The following is a 26,025-nucleotide window of genomic DNA, read 5'->3' on the forward strand; positions in this document are numbered from 1 at the left end:
AGTTTTTGATGTAGTGTTCCATGATTCATTGTTTGCGTATAACACCCTGTGCTCCATGCAGAACGTGCCCTCCTTAATACCCGTCACCAGGCCAACCCCTCCCCCCACCCCCCTCCCCTCTAGAACAGCACTGCTCTGTACTGCCTCTTGTTCCAGAATGGTATTAAGAAAAAAGTATTCCACTGCTGTTACATACAGTAACCACTAGACTGATGTGGCAATTTAAATTTAAGTTAACTGAAATGAAAAATTTAGTTCCTCAGTGGAACTAACCACATTTGAATGCCCAACAGTCACATGTTGCCAGTGGTTGCTATACTGGACATTTCTATCATTACAGAAGGTCTTGAGACACAGCACTGATAGAGAATATAAGTGTTAACAGCAGGTCAAGAGAAAAAGTGAGGTGCTTATAAAGAATGGAAAATTATATTGGGTGTTAATGACTGGACTATTTCTCAAGAATGGGGATATATATATATATAATAGGTAAATAATATATAATATATATATTATAATGTATGTATATGTATATGTATAATATATATATAATATATATATATATAATAGGTAAAGGAGAAGTAAATGATAATAAATTCAGTTCTGGACATGATGAAGGGAGAGATCTGTGAGCTATCCAACTGAAACTGTCAGAAGGCATTCAGAGATGAGGTGAGGAAGCTCAAGAGAGAATTCTGAGTTGAAATCATCTGCGTGGAAATAATCCCAGACCATGAGAGTTGATGAGTTTTTTCAAAAAGCAAATTTAGAAAGAGAAGAGCCGAGGGGAAACCTTGGGGTATATTTGGAGAGTTGCAGATGAGACGAGAGGTCCGAGAAACATTGATCAAAGAGCTAAGAGGATAGCCAAGATGATGAAATACCAGAAGAGTAAAGGGAGATGAGAATGTCATGAAGGAGGGATTGAGTTTTGACAATGAAATGCTGTAGACATAAAAGGACTGAGAGAGAAAAAAAATTGGTGGTAATGAAGTCATTGCTGGCCTTTGAAAGTGCGATGGAATGTTAGTGGCAGAAACCAAATGCTGTGAGTAGGCGGAGAGGAAATAGAGACAGGTTTAAATCAATCTTGCACAAAGTTTAAAAGTTAAAGGAGTGAATGGGTACAGAATACAAGAGAAAAGTGACTTTAAAAAAAAAGAGGGGACATGAGTTTGGCTAAAGGCAAAATCAGCTTATTGGAAAGGAAGAGGCAATTAGCAGTAACCTTTATATTATTCATTCATTCATTTGTTCGTTTAGTACATATATTGCCTACCCACTAGATATCAGGAATTGGAAGTATAGCAGCAAATTAGACAAGTTCAATTCCTCCTCCCCTAGTACACTCTCCTAGTTGCTCTTTGCTATCTTTGTCTCTTTTCTCCCAACTTTCTCCTAAGACCTCCTGCCTTCCTGCCTCTCTTGAGTAACTCTGCAGGCATACATACTAAACCACACTATTAGAGAGCACCTAGAGCATCCAGTGTTCTTTCTTGATGTGTATCATTTTCTTTACTAAGTTTCTTTCTGCTTTTTATTTACTTATTTTGGGGAGGGGTACAGTATATTTTATTGATGGTACATGACCCTTCTTTAGGGGGTCTGGGATGGAAACTGTAGAGGTCAGGAGATTCTCAGGGTTTGGGGGGATGAAGTGGGGCAGGGACTCCTCATCAGCTGAGGCCCTCTCTCTTCTTATTGCTGTCACTGGCACTGGTGGTCCAGGGAGCTCTTGTTCCTTGGAGGCCATGTGGACCATAAGGTCCACCACTCCATTGCCATAGCCAAATTCATTGTCATACCAGGAAATGAGCTTGCCGAAGTGGTCACAGAGGGCAACACCAGCCCCAGCAGTGGCATGTAGTATGAAAAGTGTTAAGGATCACTCTTAAGTTTTTGGCCCTTTAAGTAACTAGAAAGATGGAATTGCCTTTTACTAGGAGAAAAACAGGCTTAAGAGGAAGATTAGGAAATTATTTTCAGGTATGTTAACTTTTAGATGCCTATTAGACATCCAAATTGTAGTCTGGTGGATATGGTAGCCTGAAGTTCAAGGGACTAGTCCAGTTTGGATATAAATTTGGAATTCATCAACATAATGATTACACTTAAAATCGTAAGATTAGATGAAGTTGTCAAGAGAGCCAGTATTACTAGAGAAGAAAAGAGATCCAAGAACTAAAGCTTGGGACACGCTAACAATTAGAGGTCAGAGAAGTAAAGACAACCCAAATGGAGACTGAAAAGGATTAGCCAGTGAAATGGGAAGAAAACCAGGAGAGTGTGATAACCTGGAAGCTAAATGAAAAAAGTATTGCAATGCAGAGGAGTAGTTAGTTGTATCAGATGGGAGAGTAAGATGGAAACTGCTCGTTGATCACTGGATTTAGCAATGTGGAAGCCATTGGTGACCTTGATAAGGAATATTTCAGTAGATGATTGGGGCACAAATGTGATAGATTCGAATGAGTTCAAAAGAGAATGTAAGGAAAAGAATTAGAAACTATTGAGAATAGACAACTCTCTAGATGGCTTTTGCTATAAAAAGGAGTAGAGAAGTGGTATGAGAGCTGGAAGAAGACATGAGGTCAAGAAAAGGTTATTTTAAAATGGGAAAAGTTATAGCATGTTTGTATGCTGGTGGAAGTAATTCAACAGAGTTGGAAAATTTGATGATAAAAGGGAGAATTGATAGAACTACACCTTTGATAAGAAAAAGGAGATGGGATTCATGTATAAGAAGGGAGTTTAGCCATGGGGACACAGTTTATCTGTAATGGCTGAAGGGAAAGCAGATTATATGGGCATGGATGCAGGGAGGTGGATAGATATATGAAGAGCAGGTTGTAGAAATTCTCTTCTGATTGCTTTTGTCTCAGGAAGAAAGGGTCCTAGCTGTTCTTAAGGATAGGGAAGAGATACTGGAAATTTGAAAAAGAAGAGAAAATATGAAATTGTTATCTAGAAGAGGAAAAGGACTATGAAACTGATTAAAGGACAGCTCCAAAGGTAGACTTGAATTTAAAATGAATCTAGTCAGCTTGAAAGTGTATTTTTCTGAGCTTCTCATCCAGCTAGCTGGGTTACAGACATGGAATTGGGGGAAAGGTAGATATAGTCAAGGTTGGAATTTTGTCTGTTAAATACAGTGTGAGAGGGGCAAAGGAGGGACTAAAATGATGAATCATGGAATTTATACTTAGGAAGGAAGTGAGGATTTAGAAGTGGAAGGAGATCTGTAAATTATGATTTTCTGGAGATTATTATTGTTATGGAATATATATGTATATATAGGAGGATTATTATGAGAGTTGGAGAATTGGAGGGAGGAAGCTTGAAAGACAGAAGGCGATCAGAGTCAGAGGTGGTATGGGAATGATATGAGTCATGCGAATATGGAATGTCCAGTGCTCTGAACTAGAATGAGGGTGCTACCAGTGTTCTTAGTGGCTGTAATAATTATTTTGATGGATTGATTTGTTAGGTTCATGACTACAAAGAAGGAACCCCAGAAGAGAAGACCTACTATATAGAATTATGGGATGTTGGAGGCTCTGTGGGCAGTGCCAGCAGTGTGAAAAGCACAAGAGCAGTGTTCTACAACTCTGTAAATGGTAAAGCATTTTTTATTTCTACCATATATTAATGGCCTAGGAGTATAGATAATCTAATATAGAATGCTGTGGAATGCTAGATACATCTTATTTTAGGAAAGATCTAATATACTCACAACTCTTAATTTAAATCTGCATATCACATTTGAATTATGTGTTTCTAGATTCTAACCATGTTATTCAGATCATTAAATATTTTCTGTGTTTAAGTGTTTTTATTGATATTTTTGTCGTAAACTAAATGAATAAAATTTTATTTTGGGTACTTGATATAAAACCTGGAACTTTCAAAACACTGTCCGCTGGGAGTGCCATTTCTCCAGTCAGTTGAGTACATCCAATAGAAAGAACCATTAGGAGTCCCATAGTCTGAACCAGATGTCACAGAGATACAGGGATTTCTTTTATCTGCCCCTTAGAGAGAACCCTATATAATTATAAAGAGCTGCCTAAGAGTGTTATTAGGGGTGCAGATAGTCAAATACTTGGAGCAGACTTCTAGATGGAGGTGTGTAATAGAGGACATAATTGGAATTCATAGGGTGCCTACTGTGTCAAGGGACTAAACCACTGACACCTGTAATTTGCCTCTAGAGGTTTTTTTTGTCTTCTGCCTGTTTTTTAGTTCATTTTTTAAATGCTTTTTTTTTACTGTGTAATATAATTTCAACTTGTCTCTGATTGATGTCCAAGAGTGGCACCTCACCCTTTTCCTTCTGGTAGGTGCTTAACTCTTAATTGTACCTCGTTTATACTATGCTTAGATCACACTCAATATCAGGTAAACATTGCAGTTATTCAGTACCTTCTTCATTCCTTATATTACTCTTTCAATATCGTATCTTTCCATATCATAAGGTGTTGTGGATACTACAAAATGAAGTAGAGAAGGTACTTGCCATTGGATACATACTATAAAATACAGGATGAGTTATATTAGTTCAGACCTGTGTCCCATTTAGCTCAGAATTCTATCTGAAAGTGTCACAGTCTATTTGAAGAAACAAAACATTCATAAGTGAAACAAAACATAGTTATAAGATGGTGACGCTAATATATGACATTGTCATGCAAGAAAGTACATGATAAATGGCATATATTAATAGAATGTATATAAATGCGAAAAATAGAAAGACTGATACAGTGTTAGGTGACTTCTTAGAGAATAGGAAAGAAAGAAATGAAGCCTAGCTTAGATCTAGAATCAAGTGATAAGCTTTGATTATATCAGTCAAATGACTTGTCAAAGTTGATATCAATCTGATCTGACAGAGAAGTTTGGATATATAACACTTTTGCCTTTTAGATCTTTTTGAGAAAGGGTTCAGATAAAAATTATAAATAAATAATAAACTTAGCACTGAAGGTTCTTTACTCCATCTACCATCCTTAGTTTCCTAAGAAATGGAGCATAAGGATCACTCCACTCCAACGTGCAGCCTTTGTTCTTAGCAGTAACTTTCTTCCCTCAATACCCTACCTTCCTTCCCACTGTGATGAGCGAGGCTGGCAATCCCTAAAGGAAACCTGTGAAGTGAACTACCTCTTTCTAAGGTCAGAACATATTCTGATCAACTGTCACACTGACTTCTTTCCTTTGGGCCCCACTATGGCCCTTCTGGCCCATAGTCTACAAAGCAAAAACTCTCAGCCCAAATGAAAGTGGGAAAATAAGGGAAAAGGGTGCTCAGATGCCCTTAAAAGCTCAAAAGCCTTAAATAGAGATCCTCAAAAAATAAACTCCTCCCTGACCAACTAATAGTTCATCTAGGCCTTTGTAATCCTTTAATCTCCCAACCAAAAATCTCACCCATAGTTTTTTGATATTTCTGGGAAGTAAGGGAGAGGAGAAAATATCTACCACTCTTTGGCCTTAAAGTGACTTAATTACTGCTTTCCCCCAGTCTTTTACTGTCAGATTACCTGAGTTCAACTTCTGACTACCTCACTTACCATGTGACTTTGGGCAAGTAACTCAACCTCTGTGAGCCTTAGTTTCCACATATGTAAAAGGAAGATGTTAATTCTTTCTCATAAGACTGTTCTGAAAAGCAAATTAGATAACACATATAAGGCACAATGTATAGCACGTAAGTGCTGAATAGATGTTAGCTATATTCTTTAATGGTAACTCTTTATTCCTTTTTTAAATCTGTCCTGTATCTTGTGTCCTTAATGCCTAATAGAAGCCCTTATTGAGGAAGGTAGAGGGAGTACAATTGAATATGGGGCCAGTGTCAGATCTCTGTTTCTCTGTTCCAGATGCCAGGGCAGATACAGATCTGAGCTAACTGGAACAAGACAACTATAACCTGCACAAGCACCTTACTTGCACAAATGTGTGTAAAAACCAGAGGAGCCAAGTAATTCTAACTCTTCTGCCCTTCTTTTTCAAATTAACATATCACATCTTGAAGATAGAAGAATCATCAGTTTCACATCCTCTCTTCACAGTAGAATCTAGGTAACATAGGAAAGGGTTGGGGGTTTGAAAATCTGTAGTCTTTTGACCACAATATAATACTCTAAATTCTACTAGGCATTAAAGCTTTTCCTCTTTTGTCTATAATATTGTAATAGTTATCTGCTTTGCCTGCCTGCTATCTTATTTGATTCTATTTAATTGTATTTCTGAGCTTCATTACATTTTGTTATTTTTCTCAATCTCTCAAAAGTCCATCTGTTTTCTACTATTCATACTTTTTGACTATCTTTTCCTACCCTCTTCTAGTGACATATTACTTTTGCTTTATTAACTAAGGTATTGAGCTTTTTATAGCTAGCCATTAATTCAAATAACTAAAAAATTAGACTTTTGAGTTGATTAGGCTCAGGTGATTTATAGGAAAACATTTTGTCAGCTGAAAAGTAGCAATTATATCAAATTAAATCAATATCTTTTTAGTAAACTTTTATGATTTAATATTTTATTGAGTATAAGTAATAGTGTATGTGTGATATCTATGACAGTACTATGCACAGTGGAGAAACAATTAGGAATGTAGGAATATAATTTCTTATATACTTGAAGTACTTTTGATTCCTTTTATTGATGAGGTAGTTTAGTTAGGACCAGGCAGAGCAGGTACTCAGTAAGTGTTGAACGAAGGAAAAAAAGTCTAAAAGCTAATGACATTTTGTCAGCCCTTGTAGAATTAAAAAGAGTTATATAACTGACAAAGAAAATTTTGTAATTCATTATTTGTAGGAATTTGTAGAGGAAATTTTAAATTGATTGTGTGAGTTTGTTACTCATACTGAAATGCTAGGTTTATTCAGCAACCTAACGCTTGTATTCACTAAGCTTCCCTTGGCCAGTGTGAAGTAAAGAGGAATTGTTGCAGTACTGACATTATTTTCTTTGATTGTTTTAGGTATTATTTTAGTACATGACTTAACAAATAAGAAGTCATCCCAAAACTTGTATCGTTGGTCATTGGAAGCTCTCAACAGGGATTTGGTGCCAACTGGAGTATTGGTAACAAATGGGTAAGCCCAGATTTCTTCACTTGCAGTGTGACATGGTACATCAATCATAAGATTATACCCTCCAGGGGTGCCTGGGTGGCTCAGATGGTTAAGCGTCTGCCTTCGGCTCGGGTCATGATCCCGGGGTCCTGGGATCAAGCCCCACATCAGGCTCCTGGCTCAGCAGGGAGCCTGCTTCTCCCTCTCCCTCTGCCTCTCCCCCTGCTCGTGCTCTCTCTCTCTCTGTATCTCTGTGTCTCAAATGAATAAATAAAATCTTAAAAAAAAAAAAGATTATACCCTCCAGAATAACACTTTGTAAGATGTTTGATTTGCAAATTTTTTCTCCCAGTCTGTAGATCGTCTTTCATTCTCTTAACAGTTGTCTCTCAAGCATTAGTTTTTCGTCATCATGCAGTCTGATTTCTTAATTTTTTCCTTTATGTATTATTGTGCTTTTGGTATCCTGTCTGACAACTCTGCCTAATCTCAGATCATAAAGATTTTCTCCTGTGTTTCTTTTAGAAATGTTATTGTTGAAGGTTTACTTTAAGATCTGTGACCTGTTTCGAGTTAATGTGTAAGGCTTTGATTGAGGTTGACTTTCATATATGAATGTCCAGTTGTCCCAATACCATTTGTTAAAAAGATGCTCCTTTCTCCACTGAGTTGTTTTTACTCCTTTGCCAAAAATCAGTTGACCATATTTATATGTTTCTGTTTTGAGACTATAATTCTGTACAGTTGAACTGTGTGTCTGTACCTTGACCAATATGACACTGTCTTCATTATTGTAGCATTATAGTAAGCTTAAAATTAGGCAGTGTGGTTCCTTCCTTTTTAAAATTGTTTAGCTATTCTGGTTCATTTGCTTTTCCAAGTAAATTTGAAATCAACTTGTCTATATTGACAAAAATTCAGCTTGGATTTTGATTGAATTGCATTAAGTCTGTAGATCAAATTGGGGAGAATTTTTGTTGCATCTTCCAATCCATGAACACAGTTTGTCTCTCCATTTATTTTTTAAAGCAAATCCTAGACATTGTATCATTTCATCTATATATATATATACTTCTGTGTTTGACTTTAAATGATAAGGACTTTTTAATATAATCAAAATATAATTGTCACACTTAAAATTTAGCAATAATTCTTCAGTATTAAATATTATTTTAATTCCCCAAATGTCTCATAAATGTTGGTTTGTTCAAAATAGTATATAGATAAGGTCTACTCATTATATTTAGTTTGTTAAGTTTCTTTTAATCTTATGTTCCTCTTCCTTTTTTTTTTTTCTTTTACTCTCTGGCAGTTTATTTGTGAAAGATGGCTTGCTTGTTCCGTCCAGTTTCTTGTGTTCTGGATTTTGTTGACTGTATCCCTGTAATGAGTGTCTGCTTAACTTGTTTCTCTGAATCCTAAATTTTCCCTAAAATGATAGTTAAAATATGAAAAGAATGTCTAAAAGATGCACGGGTTTTGGTGTTTTGTTCTTGCCAAAGTGGTATTGTACATATAATTACAATAGCTGGTTGTCCTTTTGTGGTATTGTCTTGTTACCAGCCTTATCCGTCCATGATGAAATTCACCATCAGTTTTTCATCTATTGGTTTTTTAAAAAAAAGGACTTTGAGATCAAATTTCTAGTTGGATGTAAGAGTAATGAAAAAGTGAATAAAAAGAAAAGCTAAAAAGATAAGAGAACAACAATATGGCCACATATCTATGTTACATATGTAATACATATATATGTTAATGTGCAACATATATATCATGTGCCATGTCTGTATGTTATGTTATACATATACTACCTATATTTATTAATGTATGAGAGATTATACAAGACTACAAGTGACAGAGATATATGTCTATCGAAGATGATGGTTGATAAAATATATACAAAAATTTGCATGTGAGCCAGAGTTAGTGAGTATAGGAAAAGGAAATATTCCTAAATATTCTCTAATAAGGCAAATTTCAATTTTAGACGTCTCCTAAATTAGTGTTGATATTGGTAAACAGAATCAAAGGCCTTGAACTCAAGCTATCATTGGCTTTGATGCACTAAATAGAATGATAATATTTTTAAGAAATGGGGGTTTAAAAAAAAAGAAATGGGGTGTTACATAGTTCAAAACACCTGTGTTCCAACGCCAAACAATAACTGAGGCTCTGTAAGATTATTGTGAAGGGCAAAAAGATTTGGTGATTTTGCACACACCCACTTACACCCCCCCCCCAGTTTAGATTATTCAAAGAGAAAGAAGAATGTCAAAGGAGGAAGAAAAGCTATGCTCAACTGGGTTGTATTGATTATATTGTGCAATATTGATTTACTGTCATAAGGTGTTTGCAGCGGGATTTTGCTGACTATTGTAAATTGCGCTTATAATATGTCAGAAATCCAAATGTTTTATTTCTCATATCTGAATAGAATTTAAACTAATTGATCAACATTGAGCTATATATTCCTTTCAGTAATAGAAGGAACACCACTCTATCCTTTGGGTAAAAATAGGGGGTGGGGAAGAAGGATTGTAATAGCCAGTGGCCCAAGGCCCTGAACCCTAAGTGGTTCATATTGCCTGCCCTCTGTCTCCCATGTCTCTTGTGTCAGGACAGACAATTATTTGGCACTTAATTCTTTCCTTTTACTATTCTGTTTGCATTTCAGCTGCTTCTTTCCCTTTCCATTTGTTGAATCCACCTTTCCCCAGACTGTAGTATCATCTACGGTTGATTTTTCTGGCCTTCAGCCTCCTTGTTCTTAATTTCCTGAAATGATCTATTTTTCTTTACCATTCATAGACAGAAATGTGTATGGTAGGTATAGAACTTATGCATACCCCAGAAGCTTGCCATTTTTTTCCTCTGGCAAAAGGTTTGAGTGCCATGCTAGGTTCTTGTGTTTTCGCTCCACTGAGGTTTGAATCCACTCTCTGCATCTACCTAGAAAAATTCCTGAGCTGTTAGCCTCAGGAGACAGGGCTTTGGGAGAAGTCGAGTCAACCCACTTTCAGATACCTGGTGGGCATTCAGTTATTCAAGTAGTCTATAGAGACTCATGAAAATAAAATTTGAGTACTTAGATGAATAGTTGGAACTCTATAGATGGCGAGGATGGGTTGATAAATGAACAAGTAGACGGAAGAAATTGGGACAAAAGTAGGTTTATAGGTGGTGGATGAGCAAGAGTCAGTAAAGTATCAGTAAAATAGTATAAGCTACTTGCATTTATTTTTTTAATTTAATTTTATTATGTTATGTTAGTCACCATACAGTACATCATTCGTTTTTGATGTAGTGATCCACGCTTCATTGTTGCCGAGCAAGGAGCCTGATGCGGAACTTGATCCGGGACTCTGGGATTATGACCTGAGCTGAAGGCAGACGTTTAACTGACTGAGCCACTCAGGCGCCCCTTATTCACCTCTTCATTATTATCTATCACAGGGATTATGACCGGGAACAGTTTGCTGATAACCAGATCCCACTGTTGGTAATAGGGACTAAACTGGATCAGATTCATGAAACCAAGCGCCATGAAGTTTTAACTAGAACTGCTTTCCTGGCTGAGGATTTCAATGCAGAAGAAATTAATTTGGTATGTGTTTTCACTAATGTATATTTGTGTTATCATTAGGTAAAGGCAAAACCAAAGACTTAACAAGTCATAAATTCTCTTGAAAGACGCTTTATACAAAAATCAGGCATTTGGGTGCTGGTCCAAAATGTAGTGAATATTAGAATCAACGTACACTGTCAGATGGGGACAGTCAGTTCGACTTCCTTGTATGCTGGTCTGTTGGAATGTTCAAACTTTGTTCTATGAATAACATAAATCATGGGCTCTTGAAAAGATTTTTTAAGATCATACCAAAATCAGAATAAATTAAGGTAACAAAGAAGGGTCACTGACACCTTGAGTATTCTTGCTTTAGAAAAGCCTCTCAGCTTATTAAACTACAGAATTTAACTTAAAGGGCAAACAAATAAGTGAGAAAACTACGAAGTGTCAACTAGGAGTGCTTCATGAGCAGTAGTTTAGACAAACTTATGTGTATAGAGCATTGAGTTTCTTCCTGACATATGTAGCTCAGTTTGAACCGGACGCTACAAAGGCTAAGAAAAGTTCTCACGTAAGCCAGATCGTGTTGCCCAGAGAAGGATCCTGGCCAGCAGCTTTAGTCCCAGTTTATACGTCATTGTTCACAAGTAGGATTTCTGCAACACATTCAGTGCCCTGGCAATTCCAGACATACGGTGGTAGTGGTGGTTTAATAATACTAATGACTATAGTTTACTGAACACTTATTATGTGCCGCGCACTGTTCTAGAGCTTTATGTACATTATCTCAGATTTGTCTTCGCATCAACACTATAAGGTAGGTACTGTAAGTATTTCCATTTTAAAGATGAAGATTAGAACCAGAGAGAGGTAACTAGGCCATGGCTAACACAGGTCAAGCCAGGCATTCTGACTCCCGAGCCAGTGCTCTACAATTAAGCCTCTTTTCCACTTAATTATTCTCCAGCTAACATTTAGAATCTTAGAGTTGAAAGAACTCTTAGAAATCATCTAGATCACTAATTACCCAAACCTGACTGCATATTCATGTTATCAATGTAGCTGTGAAACAATTTGAATAAGTGCCCCACAGCTGGAGCTTTTTATTCATAAGGTCTGACAGGAGGACCAAGACTCTATAATTTTAACTAATGGCTCAGATAATTCTGATGCCCTTACCCTGTAAATCAACATTTGTGAACACTGGTTGGTTCAGACCAACCTCTACCCCATAACTGAATCAACTTCTGCTTGCCATTCCATTGTTTTGTACATTCTGCTTTGCAGTGAGGGGTACCTTATTTTTCTCACCTACCATGGAATATTCAGTGGAAATGCCCCAGCTAGTTGCACTGGACTGTGATATTCCAGAGAACTCCTGTTACATAGAGTTTATCATATCAGAAGCAGTGCTGAAGTTACTTTGTTTGAACATTGTCTCCAATGGGAAATTACCATTGAATACACTTGATTTGTTCCAGTAATTACTTTCAATGTATTTTGGAATGTATCTATTTGTAATGCCTGTGGGTTTCTGTAACAATCACCTAGATATGTATTTTTCCTGTTTTCCTTTCAAGGTAGGGCCATCTTTTAATTGTTAACAAGGTATAAAGGTACTCAGGTGGTGGTACTTTGGCACACATGGTTTCCACAGAGTTCATATACAACATACTTTTGGCCTGTTATCAGTGTACAGCTTCAAGAACACAGCAGAAACAACAAGAGGGTTTTGAGGATGCAGGGGAAGAAAAAATGAGGAGGAAAATTTGATACGAGTTTCAGAAAGATAGCAGTCAGAAAGACTCAGCAAGTAAGTATAAAGCCTCAAGTAAAAATGTAATGTGACAGTATTAGTGCTAGCATCTTTGGTTACTGTATGAAGTTACTTAAAACTATAAAAAAAAAGTAAGAATCATCATAAATGTATATATCAAAGATAGAATCAAAGTTACCATCTTGTGCCTGAAAAACAGGTTGGTTTAAATTATAAATAGGGATGGTTACTTATTTTTTAAAATCCTGTTAGGATTATTGTGTCTAGGATAGATTTTTCTCTGTTTACTTCAAAGTGATTATATCAAAGCATCTTCCCTAGTTAATATTCCTTTCTCAAGCTTAGACCAGCTATTTAAAACTATTAATCTTCAATCTTTGCCCTCAGCCATGATCACTGGATGGCTCTTTAAACTCTAAAATTCTCATCCTAAAATCATAGGGTTTCTCTGGCCTGGTCAACCTGTAACTTTGAGCCCTAGAATTAAGTTTGAGGAGGGTCTGCTTGTTTGCCGTTTGATTTAGTTTTTATATTTAGCACTATAGCCCTATTTGTAATCATCTCTGAAGTCTTGACATTGTGATGACTATGTAATCAATATCCATTTTGTAAAACATGCCTAACACGAGTCTACCTCAGGTTTGTCTCTTATGTGCCCCAACTGCTGTATAAATGTGTTCAGACATTATTTCAAGTATAAACAGTTTCCATGATGATGTTTCAGTCTATTTGATCCATACGTGGAATTAACTTTTACTATGTTAGGTGCTTTGGTGCCTGAAAATTCGATCTGATAGCATTTTCTTAGAATGAAAAGAGAAGGGAACTAATATTTCAGTACCTGCTGTGTATGTGCCAGACATGCATTTTGACTTATCTAATTTTCACAAAAATCCTGTGGGATAAGTATTATGTTATCCTCATATCACAAATGAGTAAGCCCAAATTTAAAGGCATAGTAACCTAACCAATGTCACATAATCTAGAGATGTTGGAACAGATACTCAGATTCAAAGCTTGCTGGCTTCAAAGACCTAATTTTTCTAGTACTCTGTGATTTTTGAAAAGTTTGTTGTAGGCTCTTTTTTGTGTGTGGTTTTGGAAATGTATTCTAGCTTCCAGCCAAAATTAAAAATGTGAGCCTCGAAATGTTGTATGTGGATAAAATAGGTGATTATTACAAAATTTACCAGAAAAGAATCATGTGGGCTTAGAGATTACAAAACAGAATAAATGCAACAACAGTGATTTCAGTAATTGCCCAAGGGACACAGACCATCTGCAACTGAAAGACAAATACCATCTTTGTAAAGGAGCCTACATGCTATCTTCAGAGTTTGCTCTTAGATGGCATTTGAAGTAAAATTCAAAATGCTCTCTCTTGAGGTGGTAAGTTAATTATTACAAGCAAAAGCAACTTAACATTGAATTTCCCGGAAAAGGATAATAAACCTTTTGAGGTCTTTACTGATCATTGTAATTTACTAGTTATCTCATTGTAATGTTCCAGATTGTTTGGTCTCTTCTGGGCCCCATTTTTTCCTGTTTTTCAAAATCCTATTTAATAGTAATATATCTATTACTTATTATTTAATTACCATTAAATAATAATACTTAATATTTAATAATAAACTTACTCTTTATTGTTTATTATTATCAAAAAATGTATCTATGTCATGTATTATCTTTATGGCCTACCAAATGGTGTAGTACTTTGCATTCAATGAGTGAGAAATCTCTGGCAGCTGTTCTGTGTGTTCTTTGCTCCCCTAACTCCGTATTTTCATGATTCCTGCTCTTCGTATGAACTGCGTAGTACTTAATTAGATGATGCCGGTGGGTAACTAGTACTAAAAAATGGAAGTGTAAACAGTTTTTAATGGCTCTGTTTCTGCTTTTAGGGTAAATGTAGGTAGGTCACATGATTAATGTCTTGGTTTTATTATTAGTAAGATTAGCAATCCTGTCTTCCTTTATGAATTATTTGATGATGAATACATTGGTTCAATGTCCTTTAAAATTCAGTAAATAGCAAAACATGGCCTTAACCTTCCTTTAGCACTTTCCTCTTTGCTTTGTGTGTCATAACTTGAAAATTACTTGAATATTTTATGAGAGTATAATGCCTAACATTTTATTATAGAAATGTGCAACAGGAACAGTAATGGCTAACAAAGAGCTTATGTTTCTTAACTTTTAATGGTGCATCTTGTGTTTTATCTTCTAGGATTGCACAAATCCACGGTGCTTAGCTGCAGGTTCTTCCAATGCTGTCAAGCTCAGTAGGTTTTTTGATAAGGTAATCGTTTCAATTAAGTTTTTTTAAACTTAATTTATATATTATGAGGGTTTAAATTCTTTGTAGAATGCTTTGTCCTTTTTATTCCTTTGTCTTGAACTTCATAGCCTGAATACTTGTTTTGATCTCTCTTATCTGTTGGTATAATTGCTCAAGGCCTGCTGACGTATTTATTTTATCACCAGTGTTCTCTAAGCAAAGGATGAGCTACTGGATTTAAATGAGCTGTGATTTCCCTCCTTAAAACAAATGATGTTTTCCTGTTTTCCAGCTCTTTTTGTCCTTATTCACATCCCCTCAACCCCCACGAACCCAGGAGATTGTGCTCAGTTGAAGCCCTGAGTTCTTTTTGCTCTCTCTCTCAGCTGTTACTATTCTCCCCATCAATGTTACCTTTACTTTTAAGGTTATGTCATCTCCTAGATTCCCTGATTTTCCCTATCAGAAAGCTTGTGTTCCAAATATTGACTCTTGCTAGCATCATCTTATGTCCTGAACTGGAATGAAAATGTAGAATGACTCAGCATACTGGGAATTTAGAGCACTGTTTGTCTTTCCTTCACAAGGCCATATGGCTGCCTCACACATAGTGTTGACCAAGTTTAAGGTGTTTGCCTAATGTACGACATGACAGAGTGAAGGAAAAGAGAATGTATTTCTGTATGCATTATGGAAAAAGATTAATTTCTGTATTACATTTCCTTTTAAGGGAACAAGAAAGACACAGCCCTTCTCATAGCTCTTCTTTATGAATCGTTTTTCTTTTACCATCTAGGGACCTAATAGTTGGCCCTTTTGTCCATTATGTCATGTTAAGATAAGCCCCACACCCCTCCCTGTTTAATATTAGACCACTGGGAAATTTTTGCTTCATCGCACAACTTCCCAACTGGAGTGTGGCCGATACAGTACAGGTGTGCTGACATAGTGAGTCCCTCAGTTCAAGCAGCCAGAGTCCCCCAGGCTGAGTGATCGGCAACCCCCTTCATTTAACCCAGCGTGCTGTACGAATATTCGTATTTTCTAAATGTGCCGTGACATACAAAATGTTGGGAAGCACTGCAAGAGACCGTATTTTCTCTCCACGTTATTTTCAGACTTCAAACTTAAGAGCTGCCGTTTAGTGTAGACCCATGTCCCCATCTGATACATTCTTCTGTCCCCTGAGAGCAACAGCTTATATAAATCTTTGTCTGACACAGAAAGATTCCACAATATGGTGCTTGAATTTGTTAATTTGGAAGTTCGTGAAGGGAATAAAATGATACAAACTTTCAGTTATAAAATGTATAAATCCCAGGGTTGAAAAGTACAGAACAGAGAGTATACTCAATAATATTTTAATAACGTTGTGTGGTGACAGATGGTGACTACACTTATTGTAGTGAGCATTTTGCAATGTATATAATTGTCAAAGTACTATGTTGTAATAACCAGAAACTAACATAATATTGTATGCCAACTATACTTCAATTAAAAAATAAAAATTTTTTAAATATGTAGTAAGTTACATCCTAGAGAAACAATGGGTGATAGACTAGTGTGACCCAAGTTGTCAGCCAAGACTTGATTTAAAAAAAAAAAATCAGAGGGAGCTTGGTGAGTTTTAAGAAGAGGGCAAGATTTGGTAAGAGAAGACACTGCAAGTTGAGAGTAGGGAATTACGAGCAATAGCAAAAAGGTAGCTTCTCTTTCATTACCTACATCGCCGTGAAAGGTATATGGATTAGGAAGTTGGCCTGACCTCCAGACTAGGGTGGTTGCCTGAAACCACAGGACCCGGCAACTAAATTTTGCCCAGTTTTCAGTCATATCTTCCAGAATTTAGTATAAAGATATATTTTCCAAGAGGGAATCTAGCTCTTCCTCCAGACTCCCTTTAGTAGTAATTCCAACCCCACTCTAGAATGATAGGATTTTCCTGACTTGCTGTGGAGGGAAAGAAAGGCAGCCTCTTCTTGGTTTTTGTAGGATCGGACATTTTGAGATCTATGCTAATCACAAACCAGCTTTTCTACCTCTGGGGCCAGTTAATGCAACCTTACCCTGGGTCTCCTGTAGCTAAAAGGAACCCAGCCATAGTCTCAAAGATAGAAAGAATCCAGATGATTTGGTCATCAAGGCAGTGAAGGCAGGGTGGCATAGCCCTGGAAGAAGATGCCATGCTCTTATTCAAGGGAACTCTTAGCTTCATAATTCTGGATTCCAGTGTCTTAATCTGCAGCTAATCTATATTCTTACTGATTGGCTTTTCTTAATCACAGGAGCTCTGTGGAAAGAAAATCATACTGCCTCTGCAAACATTACAGTTTCTCAAGTGTTAGAACAGAATTCATTATTTTTTTAAAAGATTTATTTATTTGAGAGAGAGAGAGAGTGCGCGCACACACGCATGTGAGCAGGAGGGGAGGGGCGGAGGGAGAGAAGCAGACTCCCCATTGAGCAGACTCGATCTCACCACCCTATGATCATGACCTGAGCCAAAACCAAGAGTCAGACGCTTAACCACCTGAGTCACCCAGGTACCCCTCATTGTTTTTTAAAATTATTTTCTATCATCTGAATTTTAAACTCTAAACCCATTTAAACTCATTATATTAGGGCATATATTTTGAAAGCTTTTGCAATAGTAGTGATGGATTTGTGCATATACATCCACTGCTTTACCTCGTTTCTCCTGCTGACCAAATACAGACAGTTCTGAAACTACTGAATTAAGGGTGCAGAGTCAGTCCATGGAAAGAAGCTCACTGAATGCTTTTAGTCTTCATTGAGGACCTACTGAATTTATCACTGTGTTTACCCCAGGGATATGGCAGTTCACTACATTACAGAGACTCCTTTGTAAGGAATAGCTGTACCATTGTAGTAGTAAAAGGGATCTGCTTTTATGGATTCTATTTTGTATGTTTGGGCTGACTGCTAGGAAACTTTGAGCCAGATTTGCTTCCGAACACTGGGAACTGCATGAGTTACTATGTCGTTCTCTGATTATTTAGTCATTTTTGTGTGTTCACTTATTTTTTGATCTATTATTAGTGCTTTGGGGAATGAGGCAAGCTTTTATGGAAATACACCCACAATCCTGATCTTATTAGCACTAGATGTAACTCATTGTACTAAATGTCCATAACTATTGAAAAGACTCTTAATTTGGATAGATGCCTTTTAGTCCCATTAGTGGCAACTGCAGTGAACCACTTTTCCAGGGATGTTTGCTAAGCCCTTAAAATCTTTATTTGTTTCTCACAGGTCATAGAGAAGAGATACTTTCTAAGAGAAGGTAATCAGGTCTGTATCTATTCTTGATAAAGTGGGTTTTTAAATTTGGAGAGAGGTGGTTTCCAAGTTTACTTTCAGAAGTGGTTAAAAAAAAAAAGGTAGGGGGAAATCTTTTGTAGGCACAAGCATTTTCTTCTGTCCTGCTTGACACAAAAGGAGAAAAATCAGATCAAAGGAAAATAAGGTTCTAAGAAACAAAAAGAGTGCTGGAATAAGGTTATATTATAAAAGAATAGATGGAAATCATTTGCTTAAGACTCCAGAAGTATATATGCAGAACCCATCATGATGCAGGCAATTCAGATAAAAGTGCAATTGGTGGATGTTCTGAGAGTCACCTTCATCTTCCCTGATGTAGATGACACTATCACCAATTTGTTGGCAAACAGTTTTCCATTTTGGTAGAATGTATTTTATTATTTGATCTGAGTAAAACCTCAGAGAGATGGTTCTTTAAGGAACCACAGGCCGACATAAAGACACAGAAAAGGGAGAAATGGTAAAGGCTATTAGCATTTGAACTCTGCGTGCTGAGACTTAACGTGATTCTCTTTGTTGCCTACAGATTCCAGGCTTTCCTGATCGGAAGAGGTTTGGGGGAGGAACATTAAAGAGCCTTCATTATGACTGAATTACACTCATCGTCTGGAAGAGTGAGCTAGTGGTGGCATTGTGCACAGCTTCCTTCTTGCCGTGTTGACTATTAATGTTTCAGCCTTTTCGCAGAATCATCTTAAAATGCCAGCCTCCAGCCTCACCCTTTAATGGAAAGCTGAAAGGAAGTGACTGTGTGGGAGAGCCAAACTTTGTCCCAAGTCCTCTCTGTTCCTCACCTTTCTGTCCGTTTATAGATTATGTAAAAGCCTTGTGGAAATATGAGACGTTGTCAAAAGGATGCAGTAAATGAGGAGACAGAGTGCTGCGGAGAAAATTTACTCTTCCCAGAACTGGAAGGTTTTTATGGGTCTGTAATTGTCCCACACTCCTTGCTGGAGGCTTAATTAAGTACTTCAAAATGTATCTGTGTTGTATTACCTTCTTGAGGGGAAAGGTTATGTTAGCCAGCCCTGGGTCGTGCGCCCCGAACAGTCTCTGTCATTTTCAAAGAAGCAAAAGGGTATTATTTCATTGTGTCCCCTCTCATCACACACAAGGATGCCTAAGAATAGCAGCCCTCGTCTCCCTCTCCTCTCCTTTGCAAGAGGTTCAGTGGCTAGAAGAGGCGGACTCCTAGCTGGAGTTAAATATAAATAGATTAATAATACATAGAGAACAGTGGTACCAGAAAAGAAGACTTCTCCGAGAAATGGAGAGCTCACTAAATCCTTCACTCCAAGTTCCAGATGTCTGCACTGTCTTACTGTTTTTTATTTGGAAATAGGTAGAGTGAGATCTCAGACCTTCACAAGGGCAGCAAGAGAGATTTATAGCCTCTTGGGTTTCTGTGTTTTTTAAGGAAAAGTCAGCTCCTGAAATGTCTCCTAACTGTAGTCAGTAAACTAAGAATATTATTCTCTGTGTCAACAATGTATTTATGGAGAGGAGTAAAAATAAGTTCCACAGCAACACATTTACATGAATTATGGACTAGGATTCTTAGATTTCATAATCCAACATTTTTGAGGGTGGTGGTGTATGTGTGCGTATGCATAATTGTTCATCGTTACTTTTTTTACCCATCTTTTCTGCTTGTTTAATTCTCTCTGCCCTGGTTCTTCTTTAATATAGAGACCTCGTTTCCAAAAACTGCAATTTGCTGCCTTAGTCAACACCCATTTTCCTGCTCTGACTCTGCGGCAGGTCTTTGCACTGCTGATTTTGTTCCATATTAAAAAAAACTAATAAGCACACAATTTCAGCTTCTCATTTTAAAACTAGGCAAAAAAAAACATTAAATTCGCTTTCTCTTCCATCTTAATTACATTTCAGAAGTACTTTGGAAATCAAGGTATGCTAAAAGAGGATCTTAGAATAAGAATGTTAGCCAGTGCTTTTAGAAAGGCAGTTGGAGGAAATTGGAAAAGGATTTTTAAAGCACTTTTCATCAGCTAGAATATTCTCCAGTCTTTCTTCCCATCCTCAGCCACAAGACTTAGCCCTGATTCCTTTTTTCACACAAAGGAGAGCTATGCAAATCAGGCTCTGTATGTGGGGGTTTGGCACAAGCCTGTTGTGACAGAGGCTGTGCAGGTAGGAAGCAGAAAGCAAATGCATACACAAAGACCTGAACCAACTAAAGCTCTTTGTATTCCTCTTTTAAAAAATAAGTTCAAAAAAATTATACTTACATTATGAAAAAATAAAATACAACAATACAAAAGCAAAAATTAATATATAACCCTTTCCTTCTCTCCCGCTTTCTTCCTTTTTCTTGCCCTTAATTAAAAAAAATCTATCTCAGTTTCTTTATTTTCTCCCTCATTAAAAAATAAAAGTAACCCATCATGATGGCTTCAGGGTCAGCCTTGAAAACTTAACAGTACTCCTCAACTCCATTTCTTCTTGCTGTCAGGCTTGACTCCCTGAATTATAGTTTTCTGAGAAAAAAATGATTTTTAATCTAAGGTAAATTTGCTGCAAGTATTAGTAGCAGCAAAACAAGGCTGTTTGCCAAAATGAATGTTGTTATGTTATTAGCCAAAGTTCTTCAAAAAGAAGCATAATTTTTGCTAAGATTTCCTGAGACCTGCTCATCAAAATTGCTTTTGGATAATGAACAAATGTAAATACTGAAATACTTCCTGAAAAGTGTTAATTAAATCTTTAATTTTCTTGATGGAACAAGTGACTGGCAATAGAGAAAGATTTTTTTCCTGTTGTGATTCACATGTCTAACCAATGTTGTTATTTATGGTGGAGGCATCCAGACGTGAAGGCATACGGTCACTCGTCTGTCCCTCAGAGGGTGGTAGGGCCCTTCGTTGGAATCCAACTAAAGATTTGGATTGGCCTCTCCACGTCTGTGCTCTGAAAAGAATTGCTGCTCCCAAAGGGGTCGATCCATATCAGCTTTATCTTGGGTTCTCAGAAGTCCCTAAACTTGAGGCATCTATGGTGGACTCCAAGTGCCTTGACACTGCCGTTTATCTGTCCATTCTGAAAATGGACTATGTGGAACTGATGTGCTGGGCCATCAGACTGAGATGAAGAGCTCCTAATTGCTGCCATGACCAGAGCTTTTGAGTGGCCATTTCAACAGTGTATGCCGGAGCAGCCAGCCTAGGGAGGACCTTCTATGGGTTTTTAATAAATGTTGGTTTAATTGAAATTTTTAAAGCACGGGGTAGCATCTATTTTAAGAAGTTTGAAGGTCTAACAGGATGTCTGCATTGATTTAATATCTGTTAAAATTCAAAGGAGGATACTGTTTGGGGAGAAGGAGGAGAAGGAAATAAAAAATTCATTCCTCTGTAGTCCCCAAACTGAGTTAAATCACTGTGGTAGGAGAGGAAATGTTCCAGGTGATCTAGCCCTGAGAGAACCCTGAGCCTCTCAAATATTCCCTGGTATGTTTGCCTGAGGCAAAACCAGAGCAGGAGCCTACCGAAAGGGGTCTGATTTTCAGTTACTATTAGCACCTCCATGTAAAGACTCAGAGCAATGGCTTTTAAACTCAAATGTGCATAAAAATCCGCAGAAGTTTTTAAAATGCAAATCTTGGGATTTCATCTGCCCCCCACTTGCCCAATTCTGTGTACATAGGATAGGGCCAGGATTTTGTATTTTTAACAGGCAAAACAGGTGATTCTGATGCAAATAGTCCAGGATCCACACTTCGGGACAGATAATAAACTCATATCGCAAAGCAGAGAATATATGGAATGTAGACTCTCTACTTAATGGCACCTTTACAGCTCATCAGAATTCACCTTGGGCCTCCTTTCCGTGATCTCACCTTAATGAACTGAACCACTCATCTCTTTCAAGGTTATACATGCCACAGCAATCATGAAATGATTGTCACATCCTCTATGGGCAAGACAGGAAATGTTTGTTTTTGATGTACTGCTACCATTTTTATTACTACCATGTTCTACATTCCAAGTGTATCTATTTCTAATAAGATGCCTTGCCATCTTATCCACGGTCCTGTCTTGTACCACATTTGTTTTCTCAGCTGGCTAATCACTAAGCCTTACCAAGGCCACCAGTAAGTACCAGGCAAAGACAAAACCCCTGAACTCCCAACAAAGATGTAAAACCTTGCTCAGTCCCATCAGGTATATCTATCAGTTCCATCTGTTTCTTGGAGACCCTCTAACTATAACTCCTCTAAGTCCATCCTGGAGTGATTGCTCTGCAGGCCTGTCACACTCCTTCGCATTGCCCTGTAACAATCCCCAGCTCCCAGGATGTAATGTTTTCCACTTTCTTGGTGTGGATCAGTGGTCATCCAACTGGGATGGGTACAAATATCCCCTCCAAGAGGTACATGGGCACAGATAGTTTTAGGGGAATCATTTTCCAGGTCATCAATCTGCATCTGTACGTTAACGTTGATCAGCTTGTGAACACAGCCGGATACCAGTTACTTCCCACCTGTGTGTGCTTTCACAATCGGCCTTTTCCCACAACAGAAAAGAAACCTCTTACTTATGGAAGAATATGGTATATTGCCCCAGGATGTAAATGTCTTAGGATGCCAACAAAAGGACAATTCTAAATATTAGTTTTATTTAAGGATTTTGTTCCACTCACACAATTATTTAAAAAAAAAAAAAGTGCAGACCTCTCAAGGAAGAGTTCCTGAGAACAAACCAAAGAGAGTTTTGGTAAGAAATATCCAAGGCTGTGGCACATTCTTTCATGGCAGGGCTTCTTGCTTGGTTTATCAAACTATCGAAATAACATTTTTGTGACAAATAATTATACAGGCAAAGGAGTATAAAACTAATATTTATTTTCCCAACCCTTTCTGAGTGAGTTAGAAAAGGTACATCTAAATGAAAGGGTAACATTTAATTAAAGTCAATGATTCCAATAGCTGGGTAACCAAGCCTCTTCCAATCAGGTTTCCAATTACTTCCTTGCAACAAAATTAAAGAAGAACCCAACTCAGTTGTTGACAGGTCATTAAAAATGATGTTTAATAATAGATCACTATCTGATTTTTGATATTTAATTTAGAAGAAGTGATATTGTAACAAAATTCCTCCCATTCATATCTACTTACGTATGACAAATTTTCTTAACACATCTGTAAAACCAAAAAATAAGATTAAATGATGCTGAAACCTGTTTATTCCAGAAATAAGAATTACAAATAAGAATTAGTAATTCATGGGTACATGAACTAAGGGGAGAGACATCACCTTATTAAAAGAAGCATTTCCAGAAAAAATTTACCTTTTATATTTATTATTTATCAAAATATGTAATATGTATGGGTTACCGTCCTAGAGAAGAATCTTCCAGGCTCCTGGCTGGAGGGTAAAACACTTCCTGATAGCATTCTCTGGAAGTGCAGTGAAAGAAGGAGTCTGGAGCTTTCATCATCACTTCTTACACTTGGTTTTGGACCTACTCTCCACTCCCTGGTGCTTGTGAGTCTGGAACGTCTCTGATTTTTCTTCTGGAGCTTCTGTAGAGTGTAAATCTAATTTTACTAGAATCTGGGAGAAGCAGATACCTGTTGTCTCCAATTCCTGGTCCTTTTCAAATTCTCCACCTCATATGTTCCCTTTATCGGTTCACTGAATCTATCCTCCTCTGCCTGGTTTTTAGCATCTTTGTTCTTGTTGCTCATGACTTTGATACTGTGACTCTGTTCTGGCTCAGGATATGTTTGCCTTGTCCCTACACAACCTGCTCTCTCTGCTGGGTGTCCTTTTGAATGCTAAAAACCACACCCTGCCCAGAAGGCACCCCTCCTCCCCTGCTCCAGATGTCTGCCAAAACTCTCCCCTTCCCAGTCTTCCCTCACTAGACGCCTCCATTCTGCCCTAAACACAGTTCTTAAATGCACTGCCCTTCCTCTTCTCTCTGTTTGCACACGCTCTTTCCTCTGCTCATGCCCTATGCAACTCATTCCGTGAGACTTGGCTCAGGTATCATCTCCTTTGGGAAGCCTTCCCTGCCCTCCTATTCAGGACTAGGTGCCCCTCAATCCCTCCAGTAGCACCGGTGCCCTTCCCTGTCACAGCAGGTATGGTTCTCTGCTGTGATGGCCTGTTCATTTCAGTCTTCTCCAGTATGCTGCTCTAGCAGAGAACAGGGCTGAGTTAGTCATTTTTGTATCCCCTACATCTCACAGGATCTGGCACATAGCAGGTCCTCAAAAATCGTAAAATAAAGCAATGAATGTGTGATTACAGTAACTAAAATGGAAAACCATCAGACATAGAATCAGATAGTTCCTGAGTTTTATTTATTCTCATATCTCCTGTATGTATATAGCACAGTGTGTGGCACATAGTAGTTACACAAAGCAAATACTTGTTTTATTGCATCACAATTATAAAAACAGAAAAAGGAAATACAGTTAAGCCAGTTAGGAGAAATCCATAAAGTTTGGTGCTAGGTTATTCAATTTTCAAGCCCCTCAAAGTAATTTTCATGCAGTCAGGGATCTGTGACCACATTCTTACTCTTTCAGAAATCTCCCACACCTTAGGAAAGAGCTTAAACACTCCTTAAATCTGCCTTCACAACTGATTCAGTGGAAAGAACTTAGGAAGTTTATGGAAAAATAAAGCAGTAAAGCTTCTCCCTTGTCTTTTATTGACTCCGATTCATTTTTTTTTTCCCTTAACCACCAAAGACGAACTTGCAGGATCGATAGATTTAAGACCCAAAGAACTCATAAACTCAGATGGAAGAAATATTTTTTCTTGAATTCATTTTTGATTTTGAGTCTGCATACTGCAGGAATAACAAAAACAGCCTCAGGGAAACTGGGGCCTCCCCCAACACATACCATTTCATCCCAGGTGTGAATATAAATTCCGGGGAAACTTGCATAGTACCACAAAGTCATCTGTCTATGCTGACATCTGCTGAGATGTCCTATAACTGCCTGGAACTCGGGCATCAAGCCACCCTGTTTGCTACCAACCTGTCATTTGTTGCCTTAATCTGGCCGCCTCCTTGCTAACGCCTCATACACAGGCAAATCATTCTGCTGCTACCGTAATATGCTGGAGCCTGGGGACCTCTGGAGGTAACTTAGACCCATTTATATGGAGCAGAGGATCTAAACTGGTGGCCCATAACTTTTTCAAACCTGCATGCATGTTCTTGACATTATTGTACCCGTTATCTCCCACTGCCTAACAAACCACCCCAAAACTTAGTAGCATAAAACACCGCATTCTGTTTGCTTATAATTCTATGAGTGAGCAATTTGGACTGGGCTTTGCTGGTGCCTCTCCTGCTGCTCTCACCTGGGATCATTCATGTGTCTGTCATTATCCAGCAGACGCGTTGCCTCATTCACACGTCTGGCAGTTAGTGCTGGACTAATGCCCTAACCTCTCTCTTTGTGTGGTTTCTCATAGAGACTAACCCAGCTTCTAGGCATGGTAATCTCAAGTAGTAAGAAATGGACAAATCCCAAGGCACAAGCACTTTTCAAGCCCCTGCTTGTGTTGTGTTTGCTCTTAACCAATGTAAGATTCAAGGAAGCAAGAAAAAGACTACATCTTTTACTGGGAAGAGCAGCAACATCAACATTACAAAAGAGCAAAAGCATACAGGATGGGAGAAAATTGTGGACATCGTTGCAATCTACCACAACGGTTTTATCCATTCCTTCATTCCTTTGTTCTAGTTGCCAATGTTTAAAAATTGGAGCTTCATATAGAAGTCTTATCTTGAAAAACCACCTAGCCTACGTTTCCTGCCTGGTCTGTTGCATTTAAGTTTGTGATAATAAAGCCTAGTTTACAAGATTGTTTTTGTGAAATTAAATGAGATAATGTCTGTGGGAAAATCTGGCACAAACAGGCACTCGATATATGGTTTCTTCCTGAATACAATTAGCCAAGAAGTGGATGTCTGACCATGGCAAAGGAGA

The 26,025-nt window shown here is 37.7% G+C and overlaps 1 protein-coding gene across 1 annotated transcript in view; it reads left to right on the top strand.

Moving 5' to 3' along the window:
* The window catches only part of RABL3 (RAB, member of RAS oncogene family like 3), a 30,880-nt gene extending 9,456 nt beyond the window's left edge, over positions 1–21,424 (top strand). Inside the window, exons 3-8 of the mRNA XM_027584844.2 lie at positions 3,488–3,617; positions 6,992–7,106; positions 10,539–10,689; positions 14,658–14,729; positions 17,982–18,020; positions 18,577–21,424. Of these exons, the coding sequence (XP_027440645.1) occupies positions 3,488–3,617; positions 6,992–7,106; positions 10,539–10,689; positions 14,658–14,729; positions 17,982–18,020; positions 18,577–18,642 (573 nt within the window). The 3' untranslated portion in view covers positions 18,643–21,424. The remainder of the gene's footprint in view (positions 1–3,487; positions 3,618–6,991; positions 7,107–10,538; positions 10,690–14,657; positions 14,730–17,981; positions 18,021–18,576) is intronic.
* Positions 21,425–26,025: the final 4,601 nt, after the last annotated feature.

This window comes from Zalophus californianus, chromosome 1, assembly GCF_009762305.2.
Source record: "Zalophus californianus isolate mZalCal1 chromosome 1, mZalCal1.pri.v2, whole genome shotgun sequence".
NCBI classification, from domain to species: Eukaryota; Metazoa; Chordata; class Mammalia; order Carnivora; family Otariidae; genus Zalophus; species Zalophus californianus.